Source organism: Danaus plexippus, chromosome 17, assembly GCF_018135715.1.
Source record: "Danaus plexippus chromosome 17, MEX_DaPlex, whole genome shotgun sequence".
NCBI classification, from domain to species: Eukaryota; Metazoa; Arthropoda; class Insecta; order Lepidoptera; family Nymphalidae; genus Danaus; species Danaus plexippus.
In genome coordinates this window covers 1,202,072-1,227,852 of record NC_083548.1, presented here as the reverse complement: position 1 = coordinate 1,227,852, position 25,781 = coordinate 1,202,072, and the positions used below count along the sequence as shown (strand labels likewise).

At 34.7% G+C, this 25,781-nt stretch overlaps 1 protein-coding gene across 7 annotated transcripts; it reads right to left on the bottom strand.

Moving 5' to 3' along the window:
• Position 1: 1 nt before the first annotated feature.
• Positions 2–25,756, bottom strand: LOC116771457 (cyclin-dependent kinase-like 1). 7 transcript variants are annotated; one of them, XM_061523055.1, is made up of 17 exons: positions 24,091–24,354; positions 23,678–23,728; positions 19,905–19,991; positions 13,483–13,604; positions 11,256–11,396; positions 10,774–10,968; positions 5,262–5,431; positions 4,638–4,759; positions 3,859–4,033; positions 3,237–3,309; positions 3,001–3,075; positions 2,775–2,841; positions 2,537–2,601; positions 2,218–2,438; positions 1,162–1,259; positions 957–1,030; positions 2–692 (listed from the first exon to the last, which is right to left on the bottom strand). In XM_061523055.1, exons 4-17 carry the CDS (start codon positions 13,558–13,560, stop codon positions 648–650), a joined length of 1,599 nt encoding a protein of 532 aa, XP_061379039.1. In that variant the 5' UTR covers positions 13,561–13,604; positions 19,905–19,991; positions 23,678–23,728; positions 24,091–24,354; the 3' UTR covers positions 2–647. The 7 variants fall into 7 exon arrangements, 6 of the variants coding, with proteins under 6 accessions (XP_061379039.1, XP_061379041.1, XP_061379043.1 ...); XM_061523057.1 differs by lacking the exons at positions 23,678–23,728; positions 24,091–24,354 and adding an exon at positions 25,644–25,756; XM_061523059.1 differs by lacking the exon at positions 23,678–23,728 and having other exon boundaries at positions 13,483–13,614; positions 24,091–24,356.
• Between the last annotated feature and the right edge of the window lie 25 nt (positions 25,757–25,781).

The following is a 25,781-nucleotide window of genomic DNA, read 5'->3' as shown; positions in this document are numbered from 1 at the left end:
GTTTTCATAAAATGTTTATTACGTCGGAATAATATTTTATATACAAACCACTTTCCATACAAAACTTGTTCGGGCGTAAATCCATCTAAATTCGTTTTTGTATCACTAATGTAATTTATACACATCAAGCCAGACTACGTTTAATATAGCAATTTATTATCTATTCAACTATTGTCTAGAATTGTCTGTAGTTAGATTGTACAACTTTATCATTTACTATATAGAAAAAAAAATCAGTACAAATTAGTATTCGCAACCAGCAATAGCGCTATTATCTGCTAAGTTTTAATATTTTTTTGTACAAAATATTTATATAATGATTCTATAAGAAAATGTAATAAACCTTTTTACTCAGCACACGTTATGCGTTAAGGTTACGACATCTCACTACTTTTCGTCGGCTTACAATCTCATTGCTTTTAAAATAAGATTCATGGATTACTTCTCGATTTTTAATACGAACTTTTTAAATTTTAACAAATGCTTCAAATTTTTCCTTATCACATTTAAAGTCATTAAAGGTAAAATATTCCACGCCGGACCTCCGTGTGGCGGATGACACATATATTTATAAATATTTTTATAATAAATACGACAAGTTAACAAAAATTTCAGCGGTTGGCTTTCCACAAGCCGCGTCCATATAGTCACATATACGGCAGATTCGTCGGCGTCCTTGTTTGAGGTGTCATCTGTGGAACGGAAATGTCATCTATCAAACAATGGAAATGTCACAATGACATATGAAGTGTATATTAATGATTTGTTTGTACATATAGTGTCTTATACAAACATGTAAATAACAACGAAATAAACAATTAAAATATAATGTTCTACATATTTAGTTAATTTATAAGAAACAGATCTTTTAATGACATCATTTGTGTGACATCGGCGGTATTAACATGTTTCACAGATGATACAAAAAAATTTGAGAATAATTTTTTTGTTCTCACATTGTTACTATCACAATGGTCGTGAGTCTTGTGGGTCTGTGGTTTTTTCGCCTTCTTCACCGGACTGTTGCTGGCTGTGAAGTGAAAGTTACGTTTTTTTTACGCATTCTGTACGATTTATATTAAAAATAAACTTGTAAATTCCATTAAATAACAAGTCCGTTACATTTGACGCCGTAGTCCTACGAGTGTCATATCTTTTTACCTCCTGGTACATAAGGCAATGAGAACTCCGGCGCCATCTTCTTGGCGACTTTCTTCCCTCGCAGCAGTTCTTCATCCATCACCAGTTTACTGTTCACTCTGGAGTGGAATAGTAAACTAAATAAGTGCAATCACTCAATACACACATATACATATATATATAAAAGAGATATATATATATATGTGTCTCTTGTAAAACTACATATTTTGAAAACCATTTTAAAAAGTTTATTTTTATATGTCCGTTATCATTAAAATTTTAAAATCATTATTATGCAAATCCACTACAGCTGCGTTTGACTTCTCTACTTGTACGGGTGATAAATATATAATACAACAGAGAAATTTATGAACAACGCCATCTAACAGCCACGAAACGTATTAAATGTAACATTTATCCTGATCTCTAAACCAAATAATATTAAGTTCCTATTTTACAAACCACGTTCTCACGAGCCTTGGGGCTCACGCTTTTAAGTGGGGATGATTTTAAGGTGATAATAATATCTTTATCAGTATATTTAACTTGGAACCTTGGACCTACAAGAGAATTCCATCTTCTACGCAGCAGACGTGTCTTCTAAGATACTCCATAGTGATATAGAACGAAACCTAAATACTAAAATTCTTTGTAGATCTTATTTTAAAGACAAACCTTTTTGTACATCTTATGGGTTTAGACTTAAATTCTACGTTTCATTGTCACCAAGAAAATTTTCAATAATCGTTTGTCTCACGAGGTCCACGAGTAAATTTTCACGGTTTTATGACAATATATTTAACAGAACCAAAGAAAAGTAGACGAGTGTAAAAATAATAATGAGGCTAGTCTGGAGGTAGGACCGAGGGCTGCTCTATTCACAGTACTCTGTAGAGATCGTCGAACGAACCACCGCATGCAGTTATCATTGATATTTCTACGTAGGTTTATTCGTGAAAACTTCAAACTGTTAGTGTTGAGTTTCATCACGCGCACTTGTGCTAACTCCTAGGGCTGCTACCAGACTAGTGAACTCCCCCGCCTGTCGTCAATGTCTGCTCATATTCATACACTTACTTCTTTATGTAGGGCGTCCTGGGGTATGTGTTGACTGGTACGGGGAATGTTTGGAATGTCTCATCTATGGCCCTAGCTAGTGAGCGGGGCAGGGTCGGTCTCGTTACCCCTTGCCCCGTTCCCCCTTGCCCCGTCACCCCCTGTCCCGTTGTCCCCGTACCAGTCACCGTGCTGTTGTGCACAGCTGTGCCGGAAGTGCTGGTGCACCATGAGAGCGGTACCTGTTGAGTATGAGCTATACTTATTGGTGATACTATTACATAATACATTCTCTGTATAAATTCTTTACACGTATATTTTCTTACTACTTGTATATTACCTCTTCCGTTTCCTGCGCTGATGATTGTGAATTTTTCTTCTCGGTCTCATTCTGAGTTTCAGTATCTGAAAATGTTCCGATGTCAGAATATCGATTATCCAGCAATTGTTACCATCTACGAATATAAAAAAAATAAAATAGTCGTGTCTTTTCACATAATATAATATATTCTGTGTAAACAACAGCTTTAATTTAAAGAATCGATTTTTTTTTTACATTACTCGATTATTATATTTACTTGGTGTGTAATTATAGTCTATGAGCGACTCCTCGGCCGTGCTGTTCGTGCGGGACCTGTTCGTGTCCTGCAAGAAAAATATAAATGAACGAAACGAACGAATGAATATTTTATTTTGTAACAATTACGTTCATTCCATTGTACGTGACGTCGGCTGAACGGTGACAATAAGCATCGAACGAATCGAGTTGTCGTTCGTTCGTTCGTTCGTATTCTGGTGACTCACTGATATTATGTTCAAAGTCCACTGCTGCCTCGGCTTGCCGGCGACTCGCGTCGTTCCCTGCTGCGGCCGAGGTGTCTATAAGTATATTCAGAATCTTATTTATATATGTCGGTGTCTGTGTGTGTGTGTGTGTGTCTGTGTGTGTGTGTTGTCAGCGCGTATTGAATATAATTAATTTGAATATGATAACAATTTAATTATTCCTGTTAGGTTTCTGTCATTATTTTTTGTCCCACCTCAGTTTCTTTTCCCATTTTCTTCCGCAGCTCGTTATTGAAACTCTCCGCGAACCCGTCGGCCACGAAGTATCTGGAGGATATAATTTGTACGATATAACAATATTTATATAGCCACAAGACTAATCGAATGTTACGGAACTTTGTAGAGCATAATTCACTGTTTACTTCATTGGCAATAAAAAGCTAGCTATAGTGAGACAAGTCCAGCGACTGTTTAGCAATAATAAGGGCGTTTATTTAATCGCTCCGAGTTTTTTTCTACTAAAAACAGATTATCATAATCTGACACTCAACACACATCAGAGCCCGAACAGATCCACCGCCCGATTCAATCCAAAAAAAATATATCTAAAACAATTAAGATTTGCATCAAACTTACATAACAACTAAAATTCTAAGGACGCGTTAAAGGTAACGCTGCAGAGATTTTTACGTTATCGAAGGAATCCGACGAAGAGGAGAAGAAAAGAATGAGAAGACGTTACACTTAATAATTTTGAAACCACAATTTAAAATAATTTTACAAACATAAACTCTAATACGTATAGCTTTACACTTTAATTTTGTCTTTTTACGTCAGCACTATCAGAAAATTTATATATATATATATATTACTTACTTGTGTCTGAGTAGTGCGGCGGCGGACGGCCTGGCCCGGGGCTCGGTCCTGAGGCAGGCGGCGAGGAGGTCCCGGGCCCGGGCGGCCCCCGGCAGGCCTGAGGGGCCGCGGGCCGCCGCCGGGAGAGCAGACGACAGGCGAGACACCACCTGCTGGTGACGAGGAGCCAACTTACCTGGAGAGTCATAACATATGTTGTAAGTTGAAGTCTTGATTGAATATAAGACATTTTTGTTTTAAACCTTCTAAACCTTTACACAGAATCTGTTATGAAGAATATACACATATATATATATATATATATATATATATATATATGTAGTCTTCTGGTTGGTGCTACTTAAGAGTATTTTTTTTATTTCAGTATATATAACTCTCGACACACATTTTTTTATATGACACTAAGTATTCACATTTTTTTTTATAACAGCAATACATTAATACACATTTATTTATCAGTTTCTCGTTAGTCAAGCTCCTAAACACCCAAATGATCTGATTCTATCACAATGTTGTTCTAACGAACATATAAATAAGTTAATCTTGAATGACGATCAGCATCAAAAACTATTCAGCTATTAGTTGGTAAGAACTAACAAGTAAAAAAAGTTCCGACAAAAGAATTTCGTAATTATTATATTTCTAAAACACGCACACGCACACGCACACATACACACACACACACACACACACACACACGCACACACACACGCACACACACATATCCGTACTCCATGTTTCACTATCTGTATATGTAAAGATGGTGACCGACAACTGACCGACGATCTTGATGATGAGCGAGAGCTGGTCGATGTCGGAGTCCCCGGGGAACAGCGGCTCGCCGGTCAGCATCTCCGCGAACAGACAGCCGATCGCCCAAATATCAACCTCAGCGCCGTATCTGAACCAAAACAACATTACTTAAAATAAACGATTTATAATTTTATACAAAATATATTTCCGTATTGGGCATGAGAAGCAATTCATAAAGTACGTCACACGAATTTTAGGACTTGAACCCCCTCCACCCCGTCCATGTCACAGGACGTCACATTTTTTAATGCCCCCTCCTGATGTGACGTCACACATTTTTTAAATTTATGTATACAGTATTTAAAACATTAGCATTTTTTTTAAATCTTTAATTCACATCCAAACTAAGCTGCCTAGTATTTTTAATTTTAATATGTGACGTCACAAAACTACCAACCTCCCGTGCCCCTTGTCACACGATGTCACACCTCGGTGACAACCTCCCTCCGCGCTAACGTGTGACGTACCTAAGCTTAAATTCGTGTAAAAGTCAATAACTTAATTATATTTGCAATAAAAACGTACACTAAAAGGATCAAGTAAATATAAGGCCATTGATGTTTTTAAACTAATCAACAGAAGCGGTTCACCTGTGCTCAGCGACCAGTAACTCGGGAGCCCTGTACCACCTGGTGGCCACGTACTCCGTGTAAGGCTCGCCGGGCGCCGCCAGGGCTCTCGCGAACCCCAGGTCGCACAGCTTCACTATCCCGTTGTTGGACACCAGCACGTTCTCCGGTTTCACGTCACGATGAATTATCTGATAGAAAACGCGCTAGTTATTGCTCCAGGACAATTAATTCTACAATTTGCTAGTTGTTTCGCGCGACTCCGTTATCAAAGTTGGGTGCACACAGAAATAAACAGTGTGTTAAAACTATAGATACGGAAAGTAACCGGTAGCGACATCTGTGATACAAGAGATCTGCCGTGACCCAACGGGATATACACGGAACTTCAGGATAAATTATTGGTATCTTAAGCACCGATTTCAAAAAGAGGAGGAGCTTCACAATTCATATATATATATGTCGGAGCGTCAGAATTAATTATGATTTTATTTCCATTTTATTTTACAAATTATTACGAATTAGCTGGCAACGTCAAGCAGTTAGCTTGAGTGAGGTCACCCCGGTGTCGGTTTTGACGTTGGACAACTGACAGAGAAAAATAGGGAATGTCACCGACATTTTTGGAGTGGATGAACTCGCTGCGTTACCAACTAAATCTTGTTCCATCGTTCACTATGTCTGATAACGAGCTATCTTCTGATCCTCCGTTATCAGAAGTGGGATGTAACCGGAACGCCCCACGTGCTGCAAATACATCAGGCCGTGAAGCATTCGCGATCTCCGAACGAACTTCGTTTTCCTGATTTTGATCCGGACCGACACAATGTGGACGCACGTGCTGGGATTGCAACAGCGGACACGTGCATTACTGACGGATGCCAACATGGCGCCCCGTTAATGATTGCGTTGAGTCGTGCAATGAAAGGAGACGCATCCACATGACTGTCGACTGTGTCATTTCCAGGGATGACTGAGAAAATTTCAAGAAGCTTTTCAATGCAAGGTACGCAAGTCCTGAGACTGTGGCATCTTACCTTATTAATATGGCTGGAAGCAAAACAAAGAAAATGAATGTCTTGCTGCATATGGTGCTTCTTTGATGACCTTTATTATATCAAGGTGGAAAAACTTGACGATAGAACAGATCGCGGTAGCCACAGTTCTGGCACATATTTCGCAGTTCGCGCCTCGTATTCAACGATTGCCCTGTACCACCGATATAAACAATACAAAATGACTGCAACAAGAGCTTACAGCGGAGTCGTTTTAAAGAGAAAAGCTCCACCTAACAGTGACGTGCCAGATTTTAAGAGGATTCGCCCAGCTACAAGCCATGCAAGCATCAAGTGCTTTCACTGTGGGAAACTGGGCCATAAGTCTACTCAGTCCTTCTCGAGGAGGAATTCGAAGCCAAATGGAGACAATAACCAAAGTCGCTTCAACAACTATAAGAAGCCTGCTGCAGAACACCTCTCCGTTACTTGTTACTCCTGTCAAGGGCAAGGCCACTACTCATTCAGCTGCCCGAAGCGAAGGAGCAAGGCAACGGTAGCAGCTTAGCTTCAACTATAGAGAAGCGGGTGGACCCGTGCAATATAGATGCGCCTACTGGATATATGTACCATAACGGTGGGCGTTTTCCATTTTATTTTGATTCGGGAGCCGAATGCTCTTTAATTAAAGAATCTGTGTCTAGCAAATTTAGTGGTAGAAGATTGAATAGTATTGTTAATATGACTGGCATAGGGCAAACATCTGTTAGATCGATGTTACAGATTTTGACTATTATTAAGATTGACGACATTACTTTAAAAATCCTATTCCATTTTTACCCGACTATTGCCTTCAATATGACATAATGGTCGGACTTGAAATATTATATCAAGGCCTAACTGTCCACATGACTCGTAACTGTTTGCGTGTAGAGAAAACTTGTATTATCGAATCGTGTAGTGTTAGCGAGAATTAACAACTTTAATTTTATTGATACCGATGTACCTTTAGAACATAGAGCAGAATTAATAGACATCTTGAAGTTTTTCGAAAAGTCGTTTATTACCGGGGTACCTATGACTCACGCCAACACCGACCCTATGACCATCAGGCTCATTGACCCCCACAAAACAGTAAGTCGTCGCCCTTATCGTTTAAGTTCTCAGGAGCGAAAAATTGTTACGGAAAAAGTTAACCAAATATTATTCGTCCTAGTTTTTCACCTTTCACCAGTATCCTTGGTCTCCTATTTTAGGCAGCTTGTTGCGGGATTCTCACAGACAATGGCACCGTTATACGCGTTGACTTCGAGCTCTAATAGTAAACTAGATTGGAAGTCTGAGCATGAGGTGGTAAGACAATAAATTATTTCCAAGCTACCACGGGAGCCGGTTTTTATGATCTACGATCCAGATCTACAGATCGAGTTGCATACTGATGCAAGTGCGGTTGGATACGTTTCGGTGCTTATGCAAAAAGCAGGTAAGCTGCATGCAGTTGCTTATTTTAGTAAGCGTATTACAGCCGCAGAGTCGAAATACCATTCTTACGAGTTGGAGACTCTAGCGTTTGTAAACGCGGTTAAGCATTTTCGCCACTATCTACATGGTCTCAAGTTTATCGTAGTAATCGACTGCAACTCCCTACAGTCCACTCGCAAAAGGCTAGGTTTGACGCCTCGAGTACACAGATGGTGGGCATTTCTCCAGGACTTTGACTTTGATGTAATTCACATTGATGGTAAGCGTATGGCACATGCGGACTTCTTTTCACGAAACCCTCTTCCAGTCAAAGAAGCTCACACACACCATTCACAGGTACAGTCAAAACAAATTACTATTACTGAGTTCACTAGTAATTAGCTGTTAGCAGAACAACAGCGTGGCGAAGAAATTAGTAAGTTGGTGAATAACCTTAAAGCTAAGAAGTTGCCTGACGATATTGCAAAGACTCACGAGTTCAGATCGGGTGTCTTGTATCGCAAAATACAGCGTCGGGGTAAGTCCCGTTTCTTACCTATGAGGTGGTCAGTCATTAATGGTGTGCATGAGGGATTGGTGCATTTGGGATGGGAGAAGACCTTAGAGAAAGTGTACGAACTTTACTGGTTCTATTAGATGACCAAGTACGTGAGAAAGTTTTGTGACAATTGCATCACATACAGAATTTCAAAGTAGCAATCTGGCAAAACACAGGCCAAGCTTCACTCCGTCCCAAAGATAGCGATCCCTTGGCATACTTTACACATAGATGCCACTGGGAAGCTTAGCGAAAAAAGTGATAGTAAGGAGTAGGTTTTTGTAGTTATCGATGCTTTCACTAAGTTTGTTTTGCTCCATCATACCTTACACATCGATGCGACTAGTAGTATAAAAGCAGTTAAAGCTAGAATCTCTTTGTTTGGTGCGCCTACACGAATCGTTGCAGACCAGGGCAGATGCTTTGCCAGCAAAGATTTTAAAGAGTACTGCGATTCTGCTAACATTAAACTACACCTTATTGCCGCTGGTAGTTCTCGGGCAAACGGGCAGGTCGAACGTACAATGAGCACTCTTAAGGGGATGCTTACTGCCGCCGAGACTAGTAAACGGTCGTGGCAGGAAGCTTTGCCAGATGTACAACTAGCACTAAACTGTTCACAACACAGAGTCACGGGGTTAAGTCCTCTGGAATTGCTTAATGTCAAGGTTGTTAGGTCAGTAGACATTTTGTTAGCTAGTGATGTAGAGCCCGAAGTCGATCTGATTGTTTTACGAGATCAGACAATAGACAACATAACTAGAAATGCCCAGTATGATAAGATACGGTTTGATGATAGACTCCGTAGGATGCCTGGACCAGACTATGACGACTATGACTCTGACGATGACTTTGCTGTGCTATCTACTAGTTCTTGTTAAAACTGTAAAATTAGCGATATGTTAAATGTCGGATGCCGGGATGGTTGTCCAGGGCATGTTCGGACACCAGCACGGTTATCCATGTGTTGTCGGATGCTAAAAGGAGGTTGTCCATGACTTGTTCGGACGCCGACCTGATAATCCTGATGTTGTCGGATTCTGTAAGGTTGTCCATGGCTTGTTCGGACGCCGTTCAGTTATCCAGGTATAATCACTTTATGTAAGGTTGTCCATGGCTTGTTCGGACGCCGACCTGATTATCCTGATGTTGTCGGATGCTGTAAGGATGTCCATGGCTTGTTCGGACTCCGTTCAGTTATCCAGGTATAATAACTTTATGTGAGGTTGTCCATGGCTTGTTCGGACGCCGACCTGATTATCCTGATGTTGTCGGATGCTGTAAGGATGTCCATGGCTTGTTCGGACTCCGTTCAGTTATCCAGGTATAATAACTTTATGTGAGGTTGTCCATGGCTTGTTCGGACGCCGACCTGATTATCCTGATGTTGTCGGATGCTGTAAGGATGTCCATGGCTTGTTCGGACTCCGTTCAGTTATCCTGGTATAATAACTTTATGTAAGGTTGTCCATGGCTTGTTCGGACGCCGACCTGATTATCCTGATGTTGTCGGATGCTGTAAGGATGTCCATGGCTTGTTCGGACTCCGTTCAGTTATCCAGGTATAAAAACTTTATGTGAGGTTGTCCATGGCTTGTTCGGACGCCGACCTGATTATCCTGATGTTGTCGGATGCTGTAAGGTTGTCCATGGCTTGTTCGGACGCCGTTCAGTTATCCTGGTATAATAACTTTATGTAAGGTTGTCCATGGCTTGTTCGGACGCCGACCTGTTTATCCTGATGTTGTCGGATGCTGTAAGGATGTCCATGGCTTGTTCGGACTCCGTTCAGTTATCCAGGTATAATAACTTTATATGAGGTTGTCCATGGCTTGTTCGGACGCCGAATTGAGTACCCGCGTATATTATAATCGAAAATGATGTTAATTATTTGATTATTAGTATTCTGAATCATAGTTTACTTAAGTTAAATTTGATTGCTAATTTATGGTTGTACTTTTGTTGTTGTAATAATTTTGCTTTATAAAAGAGGATTAGTTGTTTTCTGTTTGCCATAAAATAATTAAGACTATTCCGAGTTCTTTATTTGTGCCAGGTTGGCCGAGTGGAAATTTTTATCTACTGCAGAACCTTTTCTATTTTCAGGTACATCACACGAGGACGTGTGAGATGTCACGATGGCCGTGTCGGAGCGTCAGAATTAATTATGATTTTATTTCCATTTTATTTTACAAATTATTACGAATTAGCTGGCAACGTCAAGCAGTTAGCTTGAGTGAGGTCACCCCGGTGTCGGTTTTGACGTTGGACAACTGACAGAGAAAAAAAGGGAATGTCACCGACATTTTTGGAGTGGATGAACTCGCTGCGTTACCAACTAAATCTTGTTCCATCGTTCACTATGTCTGATAACGAGCTATCTTCTGATCCTCCGTTATATATATATATATATATTATTTTTCTATCAAAATCCATTAATGACTAACGATACAGGAATCATTTCAAGATCATACAGACTATTAATTAAAAATGAATTATACTGTTACTATAAACTGACAGAGTTCTGGTGACAGTAGTCGACTCCTTTCAGCAGCTGGTACAAGTGTCTCTTGGCGGTGTCCTCCCCCAGGCCGCTGGGGGCCGCCTCCAGCTCGTCGAGCAGCGTGTGGTCCAGGTATTCGAACACGAGGTAGAAGCGTCGCTTCCGACGGAACACCTCGATCATGTTCACCAAGTGATCGTGGTGAAGTTTCTACGGCAACGAGGAAGTTCAACACCCAACATTATTCTTTATCATTACGTCTTGTCATAATTGGTAATGTCACAAAAATATGGATACTTCCTGTGAAATGTCAGCTTTGATAATGATATTACGTTTTAATTTTTTTAAATATGTATTATGTGATATAATTGTACATAGAATAGCCAAGTTCCTCATTAGTTAAGACTGTTGAACTGAACAAAGGTAACGAAACAAGAAATCAAGCAATTCCTTAAAAAAATATATCTCCTACTGAACTTTATTGGTATATGTTTAACCTTCAACATCCTAATTTCTCTGAGAGCCATCTTCCTGACGGCAGCGTCGTCTTCGGTCTCCAGGAACTTTTTGATAGCGACCAACTGGCCCGTGTCCCGACGACGACATTTCAAGACCACGCCGTACGAGCCCTCCCCCACCTTTAACAAGTAAGAACAGTCCAGAAAACGTAAACAAACCAAAACATATGAAAGAAAAGTACTTTAAAATATTCCTTTGACGTTTGCATTAGCTTTTATTTTTCGAAACTAAAGTTTGAAATACAGTTATAAATGAAACATAATAGTAATTTTAAATAGGTGTAAAGAACGCGTACATTAATTTATATATAATATGCAATGGATGGAAAAATTCATTTAATCTCCGGTTAGATTAAGTAAATACTTCTTAGGATAATATTAATGGCGTTACGCATTCCTAGAATAATAGCTCTGCAACATAACATAAACATCCGAGTCACCTGTCAGCGATCATTGTTCGCGATGCGGTTGGCTTGAAAGTAAACATTACCAACTTATATCTATTAAGAACAGTACAATTAAATAAACGCCATCAATTCGCTATGTAACATAAATGTGTAAGGCAAACTGTTCACGTTTGTGAAAGTGTTTTGTTTTTACAATGCACAATTTTTCCTTTAAAAATGAGCGTCAAGCCTCTTGGGACAAGAGACACCAGACAGACGTGCACCTCGTTTAAAAGCGTTTGCATAGATTGAGTTATTGTTGATTTATTGAGAAAAATTTTTACACTAAAGTACCTACATATAAGTAAATCTAAATAGACGCTGGTAATTTAATCTTCAGTCTTATATTGTACATAGAAAAATGAATTGTATTATCGGCTGGGGAGAGCAGACGGTTTCTGGGGGATCACCGGATAGTGGCGAAATTACTTCTGAAATTCTACTATGCCATCCGTCATCACTTCAAGAAGATTCTGGAAACTCTGAAGATGTGACCGAAATCTACTCCCTGACGTTCTCTATATTGATAGGTGAGGCAGATTCAGAAGTAATTTGACCAGATGAGTCGCCTTCCGCTTTATCTAATGACATTTTAGGAATTAGCAAGAATTCCAGCGGATTTTCAACAACCTTTAACGAGCTAGAACTCATTTGGTGACATTCTCATGAGCTTGACTGACTCAGAGAAAGAGACAGCTGCCTTCCAACCTTCTCCCACACCAGCTTAGTCGCGTCGAATGACCATGACATTAAAAGTATAATATATATATGACATAAAATGCCACATTTGTAAGTTTTACAGAACTGAGACGAAACGTTCAGATACCCACTTAACCCCACATATCCCTCATGATGTGGGAGTAATCAAATCCTTTATTTCCGCTTAAAAAGTTGATGCCAACACCAGAACCAGTGAAGATATATTGGACTGGAAAATTTAACACGTCCCTAATAGATTATAAAAAAAAACATTCTAAACAAAAACAAAAACAATCCAGGCAGTAAGCGGTCCAAGATAGCAGGAAGTTCAGGTTTAATACAAACACATTTAAGCTGTAAATATTGTTGGGGCCGATAATAATTGACCAAAAACGCCTGCTAAAAAACCTCTAGCAAAAAAAACAATATTTGCGATGCGCTGAAGAAAGGGTCAGTGCGTAACGAAGTACCTAAAGTGCAACATCTAAATTTGTAATCGAAACAAAATAAACAAGCTTGCGTAGTTCTTTGTTGTCTATATCCTGAGAGCTCAAAATTTTAATATCATGTAATGGTAGGATACTCAATTATTGAAGCCTATTTGCCTATAATTTATGTACGTATATATAAAGCATATTGTTTTGATCAATGTCATAAATATTATACCGTAAGTAAGAACGACTAATACGCGGTTTAATAGTTACGAGTCCACGAGCTACGCGTCTATAAATGTATATATACGAAAGTTAAATTCACCAGCACGTGTTGTGAGATGAGATTTTTATCCCAACTTTTCAATGTATTTTTGTTATTTAAACCACTTTTTCGCTTCTACAGATATTTGTTCTAGTACTAGCTAGAAAATAATTTAAATGTCACTGGTCAACAAAATGGCGTCTGTTATATTTGCAATAGTTTATTTAAAATCGTGTCTTACATAGTTTCTGTATTTATAAAAATTAACAACTAAAATAGCGAATATTCACAGACAAAACTTCTGTTAGCATGAATGAATATCTTGTCTACATAAAAAGTATAATGTTATAATAAAAATAACTCACAACAGCCAACTGTTCATATTTATCCATGGCTCTGCTCCTAGGAGTGGAAGGCGAGAGACTGCGACGATTCATCTCCATAGCTCTCGAGGCTAAACATCTTTGTATGGAATGATGATCACCAACTGCGAATATCTATTTATTGTATAAGACATTCTTAAATTTATACAATAAAAAGCCGTCCTTACAAATAATTCCTTCACCTTATTACTTCTTTAAATCGGACCTAAATATATACATATATATATCATATATCATATACTAGTCTCTTTGTACTCTCTCCTGTATTATATCTCACCAAGTCATGGTAATGCCATGCAATTAATTAAAAATCGTACGTCACATAAAATAGCAATTTTCTTTTAACATAAGACTTTCCATCAGTAGATAGCATTTTGAAACACGACTTCATCAATACGTATACTTTATGTTTCTAAAATAAACAATGAGGATGATAAAGTTATGAATATATCAAAATATAAATTAATATACATTACATTTATTTATAATACGACTCTCCGCTGTTATTTCGTCTTATTAATGTATCTTTTGCTTTAAATTAATAAATTTTAAATCATTATTGAATTTCCAACTCCGTCAATCAACATATAGAGGCAATCACAATCCTATGTTACGTTACAATCAATAAATAATTACAAGTTTATACCGTAAAACGTGTAACTATTCTCTTCACATTTGTGCTTATATCTTATATTAGGTCATTATATATATAAAATAAAAATCTATGCCACATCTGGCTATGCAATATTAAAGCCACACATTTCCATTCCCACGACAAAACACAATTTAGTACATATATTATGATGTAAATTTAAATTTCCCTGAAACAGAATTAACTGTGCGGATCATTATGAATAATTGAAACGATGAACTAGTTTTACTAGTACCGAAATTATAATAATATAAAATGTATTAATTAATATATTTTAATTAAATAATTTCCAATATTGAATAAAAAAAAAAGGTTAGAAAATCATCTTTGATGATCATAAAATATATACAAAATGGCGTCTCTTTTAAATGAAAAATGTGTCATAAATAATATTTTAACCATTAGCTCTACAAGCTTATGTACAACGTATTCTGCCACATAAATAAAATAATAACTCATTACAATAATGTACTAGAAACAGATTTTTTCTGTGTATATTAATTTTAGTACTAGTTTTCCAATAATTATAAATTTATTATCATACAGACAACTTTGCTTACTACATGTTTACACCGTCTCACTACATAAACAACGTTACTAGTTTTATATTAATAAATATTAATACATACACGTTTTATACGCATAGTTAAAATTAAAAACATAATTATTATATAAGTACATACAAAATTATCCGACTAATCTATATCGAAATACAAATCACTACATATATGTGTATATCAAGCCATCATACGCTTTTAATACTTGTATGAAATACAAAGTACTAGGTTGAGATATTACATAAGCATCACAGTAAGGGTGCGTTCAAATAAAAACAACCTTGTAAGTTCAATGTTGAATTCAATATCAATGACGAATAGTGGAACATTTAATATTAAAAAGAACAATGTTGACAGACCGAATAAACAATTAACAACACGTAACGTACAAAACAAACAGTATTGTTCGTCGACTTTCCTCGTATATGTATTTATTATTTAAGATTATAAAATAAAATTGGTTAAATTATTAATGGGTCTTAAATAATGAACTCTGAAACTCATACGGGAAAAACTAATTCCGTATTATTAATCAGGAGTCATATATATTTTAAAAATCCACAAAGAAAAGTAAAATTGCTGTCGTGGTCTCATACTATCGAAAATATTAATATCTTTAAATAGAAGAGTAAATATAAAAAAATGACAAACGTTTGATACAAATATGACACATGTCATAGAGAACTAAATCGTATAAAACAACTGTCGTGCTGGTAATAGGCCAGGCCAATGTCAAAAACTTAATGACTTTATCGTTATAATCTATACAAATCATCCTTCATTATAACAAAATTTACTTTGCTTATACTTTAAATGGATTTATTTTATACTTTCAAATTATAAACGCATTAAAAAATTTGTATAATCTATTACTGAAACTGAAGGCAGAATGAGTATCGATCCTTTACTTTTTGCGATTGAATATCATAAAAAAAATTGTATTGCGACAAGTTACGTTAATTATGATACATCAATCAGATATTTTATTATTATTCTTATTTAATTTTAGCTATGGCTTCATTTACACTAAAATCGTCGAATATTTTGCCAATATCAACGTTTTTATTTCTTGTACGAATTATAATCTTGAGTACTGTGTGGAGAAAACGAGAAAGATATTATATTAATAACTATCATAAATAATCAAACATGGCGTGCGTCCTGTCATCTAGCTCAGAATAAAAGTTCTGAAACGGGTAAAGCTCCAATAACAAAGTGATATGTTTAAAAATCATCCGCAGAATATTAAGAAATATTACATTTTTAAACAGCTGCTACCAAAATATACAATAGTATTTAAATTACGCTGGTCCAAAGTATCAATCGACGTGATAATAGTTCTAAAGGCTAAAGATGTGCTTGCATAAAATCATACTGCCAACATAACTTACTATATATATTTTCTCGCAAAACGTAAAATTTACTAAGCAATAAACATATTAATAATATTTTTACGATCTAAAAAGAGAAATTAAAATTAAAAAGGAAAATTAAAACCTTTGAAATTAAAGTTACGTAACAGCTAATAGTAATTTAAAATATTTAAACAAAAACAGAAAATGAGGATTTATAAATTATCTAAAGTTACTTAGTACGTCGGTTTTATTTCTTAAACACTAACGAAACCATATTTCTAAGAATAATCTTTCATCGTCATATTACGAGTCAGTTAGTTACACACGGTCGCGTGTACCTCACGGTTTAAGTAACAAAAACTCAGTGCAATCAATAAAAATATTAACCGTTCGTATTTAGCATCGGGTATCATTCCCTCTGCTTTTATGATGACTCACAATAATTCACATTCAAAAAACAATCTTATTTTCATGTTCTTAAGAGACATGTTTGTTTTATTCCTTGCAGAGCTATTTTATTTATACACTAGCTGTAGCAGGTTACTCCGCTCGCACGAATGACGACTATTACGAGTGAAAAACAACAAAAATATTTTGACAAAGTATCATATTATGTTATACTTGACCGGCCTCCTTGGAGTTTTATCAAACATACAAAATAGTTTTTAGGATTAAAAAGAATTAAATTTTTGTTTTTACATTTTCTTTTATTTTTTATAATAATATCATTACCATAGATTTAATTCTATTTAAGACTTGGATATAAATTTATTTAAAACTATGATAGCCTCATATTATTCGCGTGTAAATCTACATTTTACAGGTCGCAGGTCACGGAGGAAGACGATAAAATCGTTTCACTTCAGATCAGAAAAAATTAATCATACATTCACTTTAGAGAAACCGCATAGAATTATATTTGAACTGGTTATTGAAATTAATGCTGCCAGGATAAGTTTAAAAAATAAATAATTGAAATACAGATATAAGTAATGAAAAAAGCAATAAAATATGACAAAGTTATTATATAAATAAAAAATGACTTACTCCTTGCATATTTTTATATTTTTTTTCTTTCAAACACTAGGTCTGTACGTGAAAGATCTTTTGAAAACTCGTATTTCGTAGCAGTGCTACGGCGTAGCGACGAGCTGCTACGGAGGCTCCGTCAGCTACACTGACGTAGCTCTGTACAGCGAGCCTTACAGTACATTAATTTTTCTATTACATTTAATTACATATATAAATTTACTTATTTTACAGGTAAAAAATAATGTCTTCATTAGTTTATAAAACTTTATAATACAGTCTTTCTTTATATGAGAGTATATAGATTTTATGGAATAAATTTTTATAATTAACATATATAATTTCCGCCAAATCACTTCTTTGTAACCGACTTGAAAAAAAAAGGGGTTAGGAATTTAATCTCTACATACCTACTTTAAAGTGTAGAAATTTTAATTAATTAGAAACTTGTAATTTCACAGATATTCATATACATGAATATCTGTAATCTCTGAAATTACAAGTTTATACGAACTTCAAGGAAAGCGGTTCAAGATCGAGGAACTGTTCCGTTACGTGAGAGGAGCTTGGTGGAGTCACAGTAATATCTCCGTATAGCAAAACAAACAAACAAACATACACTATATTATATATATACGTGTTTCTTGATAACTCCTATAACGCGAGTTGAATCTAAGATCTCTCTGCGACGATTTAAATTTGAGTAAGCACCGTGTTTGCTAAATACGATACGTTCAAGCTGTCCGCGTGCAGCTGAACTACGGGAAGACTATCCTTATCACAAATCTACAGTTTACACTATATACTGACTTAGTCTTCCAATGACATAAACATGTCGATTGCCCTTAAATTATAATAAGCAAAGATTTTTGTACGAGAGCGAAAACTGCTGGGAAAGAGAGGAGTTTGGACGGTGGACCATGGAGGTGAGCGTTTAACGCGTCAAATAGGGCCACTTAAACTTACACCTGGGTTGCCAGTCTCAGGCACTGTTGAAGCTCCTCTCCCTGCAACGATGGACCCGGCGCCCGCACGGTGAATCCGTGGAATGCTGATAGGTTTCGTCCCTAGTGGTAGGGATACATGGAGTGGAGATAGTTTGGTAGTACTATCAGTGAATACATTACTTTGATTTATAGAAATTTGAACAATCAATAAATTTTTATATATAGAATTAATAAAAAACTTGTAATGTTTTACAACTAAGTTAAACTGCATTACAAAGGAAAGCTCCTACTCATTCATATTCAAGTGTTTTCGAGGGATCCACAATTTCATGTAATCTACTGAGTTATTAAAAATAAAGATTCCATTCATTTGAACTTTTTATTTAAAAGCACAACACTTATGTTTTATTCCGATGCCCAAGTTATGCTGCAAAATTTGATCAATATTCTAAAAGTGGTTTTTGGTAAAAGGACCGAATAATAAGAAAATTAAATTAAAATATACTTTTGCCGTCAATTTAATATAAAATGAATATCTTCGAATAATTTTTTTATCGACCTGAGATTATTTTCTTTATAATTTTGATATCACTCAATCGGTTGGAATGTTGCGTGCGCTAACCTAGTTTGACTTACGTAATGTTATGAAGCTCTTGACAACATTTGTTTATTATTAAAAAATGTAAACAATACTTAAACATTAGTAATTATGTACAAAAAAAATATACAAACAGGAATATAATGAGTTCACGTACTAATGAACAATTTAATTGAAACAAATTAGCATTTTTTTTGGAAACTACAATATTTTATTTGATTTAGTTATTGATTATGTGCTTGTTTAAAATAATATTTACTCGATTACTATACTGTTGTTTTATTGCTTACTTTACTTACTTTATTACTTTAAAGTTAAATCAATCGTCTGTAGTAAGCCTTATATCAAACGACAGTACAATGACCCGGCGGTTCGCGTGCACAGCGGTCAAGGGGTGGTCAAGTACGATTCGCGAAAAGGCTCACAGAACAGCTACAGTTTCGTATAAACTAAACAGTTTATAGAAAACTGAAATATATTAAACCAGGAGCCGACTGTTGGAGACAATACCTATCAGGGGAATCACTTGAAATTAATCTAACGTCATGAGACAAAACTTCTCAGCATTCCATGGATTCACCGTGAAGGTGCAGGGTCCGTCGTGTGGCAGAGAGAGGAACTTTAACACTGCTTGGTACTTGCGACCCAGGTGTATGTTTAAGGGGCCCCTATCTAATTCGAGTTACCCCACCGTCCACCTCCCCTCTCTACCGAACCAAAAAGAAACGAACCTACTAGATACCTACTAGATACTGAATCTAAAATTAAATTATCTTTTTCGAATCTGACTAAACAATTTTTTAATTTAATTTTTACGCATTCATCTCTTACACTCGTGATCACAATTGCTGTAAAGTGGTTGAAACATCGGGAAAATGTAAAATAAAATAATGAAACGGCGTAGTTGTCCAAAAAAAAAACATAGTTACAATTTAAATATCACCATAACGAGTCTGAATATTTCACACACCAGAAATAATTCAAATATTTTACCTATTAAAATCATTTTATTTAAGTTACAGAGAAATGTAATAAAAAAATGTATCTGTATATAAATTCATACTAAATCGCCATTTTCATATTTTTTTCCATGTATATTATCTGAACCTGATTAATTACTAAACTTGTTTAAAACAAAATGTCACTAAAAATCCGTTCAGAAATTATTAATACCTGATTTTATCTTCAAATGAGAAACGTGATAAGAGAAAAAAGGCTTTTCGAGAGCACGGTCTAATTCTAGCACAAAAAATTACACTAAATTACCTGACCGCACCGTTAGTAATGAGTCTGTGGCGAATTACCCTCAATCACCTCCACAAATTACCCTGATTTCTCCAGGCAGAAGTTTACCTGAAACAATATTATATAAACGTACTTTAACGCAGTACCATTAGATGCTGTAACTTAAGATGAGAAAGAAGGACACTCTGGTATAAAATAGCTAAAGAACATACGTTTTATTTAAAAAAATCTATAATTTTCTTCTGTATTTACAATAATATTGAAGAAGCGCTAGATTTTCGTCTCTTCAATTAAATTTTTTTCCGTATTTTTTTTAGTATTTAATCAATTGTATCCATAAAACAAAGTTTCATTAGTAGATTTAATAATTAGGTTCAAAGGAGAGCCAATAGTATTATATTCGCTAATAACCTGAAAGCGCCATCTATCGTCTATGTCGCTTGACTACAGAACCATTGAAATACTGTGATTTATGAGCTATTTTGTTTTATTAATATCTTTTTTTTATCTATAATAGTAGTAGAATATAAAAATGTATATTATATAGTCCACATTACAAGGGTTTTTATGTTTTTAGAGCGCGTTATACATTCAAGATGTTATCGCATTCCCTTCCCATGATTAATTTGACGGTTCCGGAGCGCTCCACTTAGACACAACGCTTTATACTTGCATTCAGGATTTGTCGGATATTAGGTCGAAATAAATAAATTATTACAAACAAACTGTAAACAATAGGAACTGGGTAAAGCGGTCGTGGAAAACAGTTTCGACATGTTAAATAGCGGAGACGGCTTTCAAGAAAAACAGCGACGTGTGCAATAATCTCTTTGAAATATTCAAATACATTAGCATGAGTAAATTCTAGAATCCTCCGACTGTTAAAAACAGCTCAATAACATTACGTTTAATTTTATAAAATATATTACACGTCATTAAATCCTTTAATATGCACACTATGGTTTGGAATAGAAAAATTCACTACAAAACACGCCAGTCGTGTCCGTTAGCAAATTACAACAAACGAAAAAATATATACTGATGTAAAAACATGTCTACATATACATGTATATATACAGAGCAAGAAACGGTAGACATTCCATTGTAAAATGTTCAATTATATAGAATATGTTGATAAAAAGAAAATTTATACAAAAATTACGTTCCAGCATTTCGTATATATAACTATTGTGTTACAAACAATTGATAATATTCCAAGAATTTAGATGACTCCGTGTGCAAGGGCTTCTAACAAAGTTATAAATCAAGTCGAGTGGCCACAACACTTTGAAACATATTATGAAATCGGATAACATTAACCCTACTACCGGTTCCGTAGTTTAGTACTAAACACCGAACGTTCCGGGAGCGGGAGTGGACGAAAGCTATTGTAGTCGCAATCTTAGAAATAGGTTAGGTTATAAAAGAGTTAGCACTTTAATGTTTTTTTTAATCGCTAACAATCAAGATTACATGTCATTATTTATGAATGAAAGCCTTTTAACTCTCCGTACGTAGTATATTGTTACAAACCTGTGGTGTGCATACTTGACCTGGACACCTGTGGTGTGCATACAGAAACAGTATTAGTCATCAAAAGTACACAAATCTATAAGAGCTTTCAGCAATAAGGAACATAAATAAACTGAGAAGTAGAAATGAAAGAAATAATTACAATGACGAAAAGCTGTTAGAAATTTGATGTAACTTTAGCAATAATATAAAGCATAAGAGGCGCTACAGCCTAAAAATAGATCAATCAACTTGCTTATAGAACTTTTATTACTTACAAATCCATAGACAACAATGAATGATATAAAAAAAAAACACAAATCTATTGTTAAATACAATGAGTTGGAACCAAATTAAATAACTAATTAAATCTTAAACTGAATAACAGACGTATAGTATTACATGTGAAAACAAATATAAAGTTTCAATTCAAACGTTCTTACTTTCAATGTTGCTGACAGCGCAACTCTTTATCTATTCCCAGTAACGTACTACGGGTTTGAATAACAGCTGACATTTCTTTGAACACAACGCGATAGATTTACCGAGAAATATTATCTCTACAGATGCTTCAATAACAAAAAAATTATGATATTTAGAAAGTTATACAAATGAATTAAATAACTATTTACATGTATGTTATATATATGCATGAAATACGAATGAGTGATGGACATTTTGATATTACATTTTTAGAATTATCCCATCTCTGTCATCGTTGTGTATATTATTGAATTTATCTGAAAATCGATTAATAATTTTGTACTGAATAATAAAAAACAAAGTCATTACATTCTCACTACACTGGTGTTGGTTAATCATAGTATTTTCCGCAATCAATATGCAAGATTTAATAATTAATTGACAAATATTAGGATATAGGTTTAATCTAAGGAACTAGTTACTAAAAAAAAACAACAAACAACTCTAATTAACTGCACACGGAGATTTTGTACTTTCATTCCGTTCAGAAATCATCAAACCCAAAATCTCGATTTAGTTTCAATCACTCTAATGTCAAATAAAATGTCATAATTATTCCAAAATACGTTTAATACTTCAAATGAAAGTGAATATTATACACACTAAGCGACAATTCTGTTAAAAGTCGAATGACGTTTAGAAATTGAAATACAAAATCGCAAGTCTAAAAAATTAGAATAAATGAATGAATTGCACTCATAAACAATATATATGCGTCACGGGGTATACTCTGTGGTATTACTGCATTAAAAATGCCTTCCGTTTTGTATAATGATAATAATAATGATATATGTAATTTTATTTCCTAAATGAGGTGGTGGCCAATATCTAACAATTCGTTTAGTTATGATCGAGAAGGCCTGAGATCATAGGATCTCCACATCCCTATGAGATTCCGTTTCCATTGTGATGAAAATGCCCTTGAAACTACGCTGATATAGAAGCTATTTTACCAACATATCGACTGCTAGTGTTGTGTCCTACAAAATATGTCAATGTCATAATTAGATAGATTTTTATACAAATCACACAGCCTAATACCTGTTTTATAACATCTCAATATACAATTAACTGAGAATGTAAATACTGATATGTCATCAAATTATTTATTCCAGAACAAATTAGAGCACACAAGGTTTATGAGGAGTTAATTTTTAATCAAAGCTTCTCACCACTATGCTTAAAATAATATAAATGTCTTTTCCTATGGCAACACTATAAAGAATTCAAAATTTCTTATCACAAATTAAACCTCTAATGCGAAAAATATTAAATTAGTTAAATTTTCGCAGTCCCGTTACACGAACGAGTTATATTAGACACAGCAATAAGATAAAAGCTATTAAATCGAAAATAAGGTGCCTCAATGTGAAAAGATACTACTACTAGTTTCTCTAAAGAAATTCATTTAAGTTCTGTCTTTTGTCAAATCTCCTAAACTAATCAATAGCGTCACTAAAGCCGCGAAGCTGTGACCGTGAATACTATTTTTAACTTATTAATGTTACGGACTAATCTTTTAATGCTTTCTAATATCGCGATTGGATTTATTTAAAATGTAAAACATAAAAAAAAATATCTTACGTCTCCATTTCTATATAAATAGTTATATATCACTATTTGTTTCCGATCTCAAGTTTGTTGGATATAAAAAACTATTTATACCTATTATATTTGTACCGTAATCGTTTACTTTAGATAGAACTACCAAATGGATAGGTATAGACAAAAAATTTTAATACATTATAACATCATTCTACTTATTTAATGGCTATCAATAAATTTAAACGAATACTCACACAGTACACAAGCTGAATATCCTTTAAGCAACACGCTCTCAGTTTTATTCACTATAAAAAAAATGATATTTTATAAAACTATAATACAGTGACGTTTATTGACTGTCAATTTTTAGAACATTTTTGTCAAAAGGTTAATATTGAAATTATTTTTTAAATTAACGACATGATGTGCCAATTATAAAAAAAAAAAATATACGAAAAAAAAACCAGGGACAGTTTTTTTTTTTCTTTTCGTTTAGTATTGATCATTTAAAACAGTATGCAATCAGTTATAAATAGTGTTTCTTTTCTCGTGTATGATTGTTAGTGTTCAAAGGGAAGGGGATGTCTTGGCTTTTGTTTTACAAGTGTAGTCCCGTAACAGATGTTTTTGAAATGAGGAAATACAAGTTATAACATACAATACAGACCCAAACATGTGGCGGAATTTTGATCCCATGTAGAATACGACGTTAAAGTTTTGGCATTTTAAAGTCGATAAATAACAAATGTATTTATGTGACACTAACACGTATTTCTATAATTTATTTGTTTTATTATATGGCAACACTATAAACGCGTCAAAATAATTTAAATGAGCAACGATATTGGCGAAATTATCAGAATTAATACTGTATTCAAGAATATAATTCGTCCAACAAATAAAAAAGTTGACATTGGCAAAATATTCCACGATTCCAGTGCGAATGAAGCCATAGAATAAAAAACATTATAAAGAAATGCCAATAACTAAAAGAATAGAATATAATAAATAAGAATCATTAACGAAACACACGCGAATATAATTTTTATAACAAAATCATAACTTTGTGCATTTAAACTAAGGTTAACAAAACAGTTACGTAATAAATGAAGTCAATTGGGACGCATGAAGCTATTTAATTGGTCACAATCAAGCGATATACGCTACCAAATAGAAACGGTTACAGAGCTCAGTTGCATCCGAACATTTACTGTGTTATTAAATTAGCCGGCTTATAATATGGATACCCGAGCGTTTGTTAAGATGAAATTATATAAAACACTGTTTCAAAACTGTTATTTTATATAAATATTCGTTTCGGTCTATTATAATATGGAAATATATTTGGTGATATCGTATACAACATTATCGGAGCGGTATAATTTTGTGCTAATATATATAGTTTTTAAACCAAGCCGAGCAAAAGTTTTCAGTCATTCAGCCAATTTATTTTGTAATATATAAGTATTTTTCCTTTACAACTTCGTAAGATCATTAAAAAAGGAATTACGTTTCAACCCTTAACGATAAATTAGAATATCATTATGCAAATGACATGGATTCGTGACTCCATGGAAAACAAAGAGGTTAACGGTCGCCGGGTTACTGAACAGGGCGGAAATTAGGTTTATATTGGTTTTGAAATATCGATAAATTTATAAATAAACTGCATCTTGGCTATAGAGAAATATAGCGACGTTTCTTTATAATAATACATGTGAGAAGAGAATATTATCTGTGGTAGAATTTATAGGAAGTCTATTCTATTTTTCTATTATATATCATGACTGTATACAGCAAGCAAGGTTTCAAACGTAACCGGAGAAAACAATACGAGTTATTATTAATACAAGAGTGTAACTAGATTAACTGCGATGTGTATATAAAAAAGCAAAGCAAGTAACGATGATGTGGAGCTGTAATTGTCATCTAAAATTCCATATGAAAAGTGCAAGTTAAACCGAGCGACACAACTAGTATAATAAAACTATTTACGTATCAAATATTTAATGATAGATTCAGTACGACGTAGCAGCGTGATTCGTATGACAGTAACTATTGAGAAATAAAAATGGAAGATTTTCAAACATGAAATAATGAGTTGTATTCATTTCTGGTCAAAATAACTCCGGGAATGGGAATAGAGAAGAAGAGAAATAGAGAAGAAGAAGATGGGAATAATATCTATATATACATAAAGTGTTAACATTTCTAACAAACCTTCCACCTTGAACCCGCAAGTCAAATTTGATATAATTAAATTACTCTCATCTGAGTATTTATTAACAGAACATTAGTATTGTAATGTGAAGTTTTATATATATTTTAAATAAACACCAGGAACATAACGGTTTATAC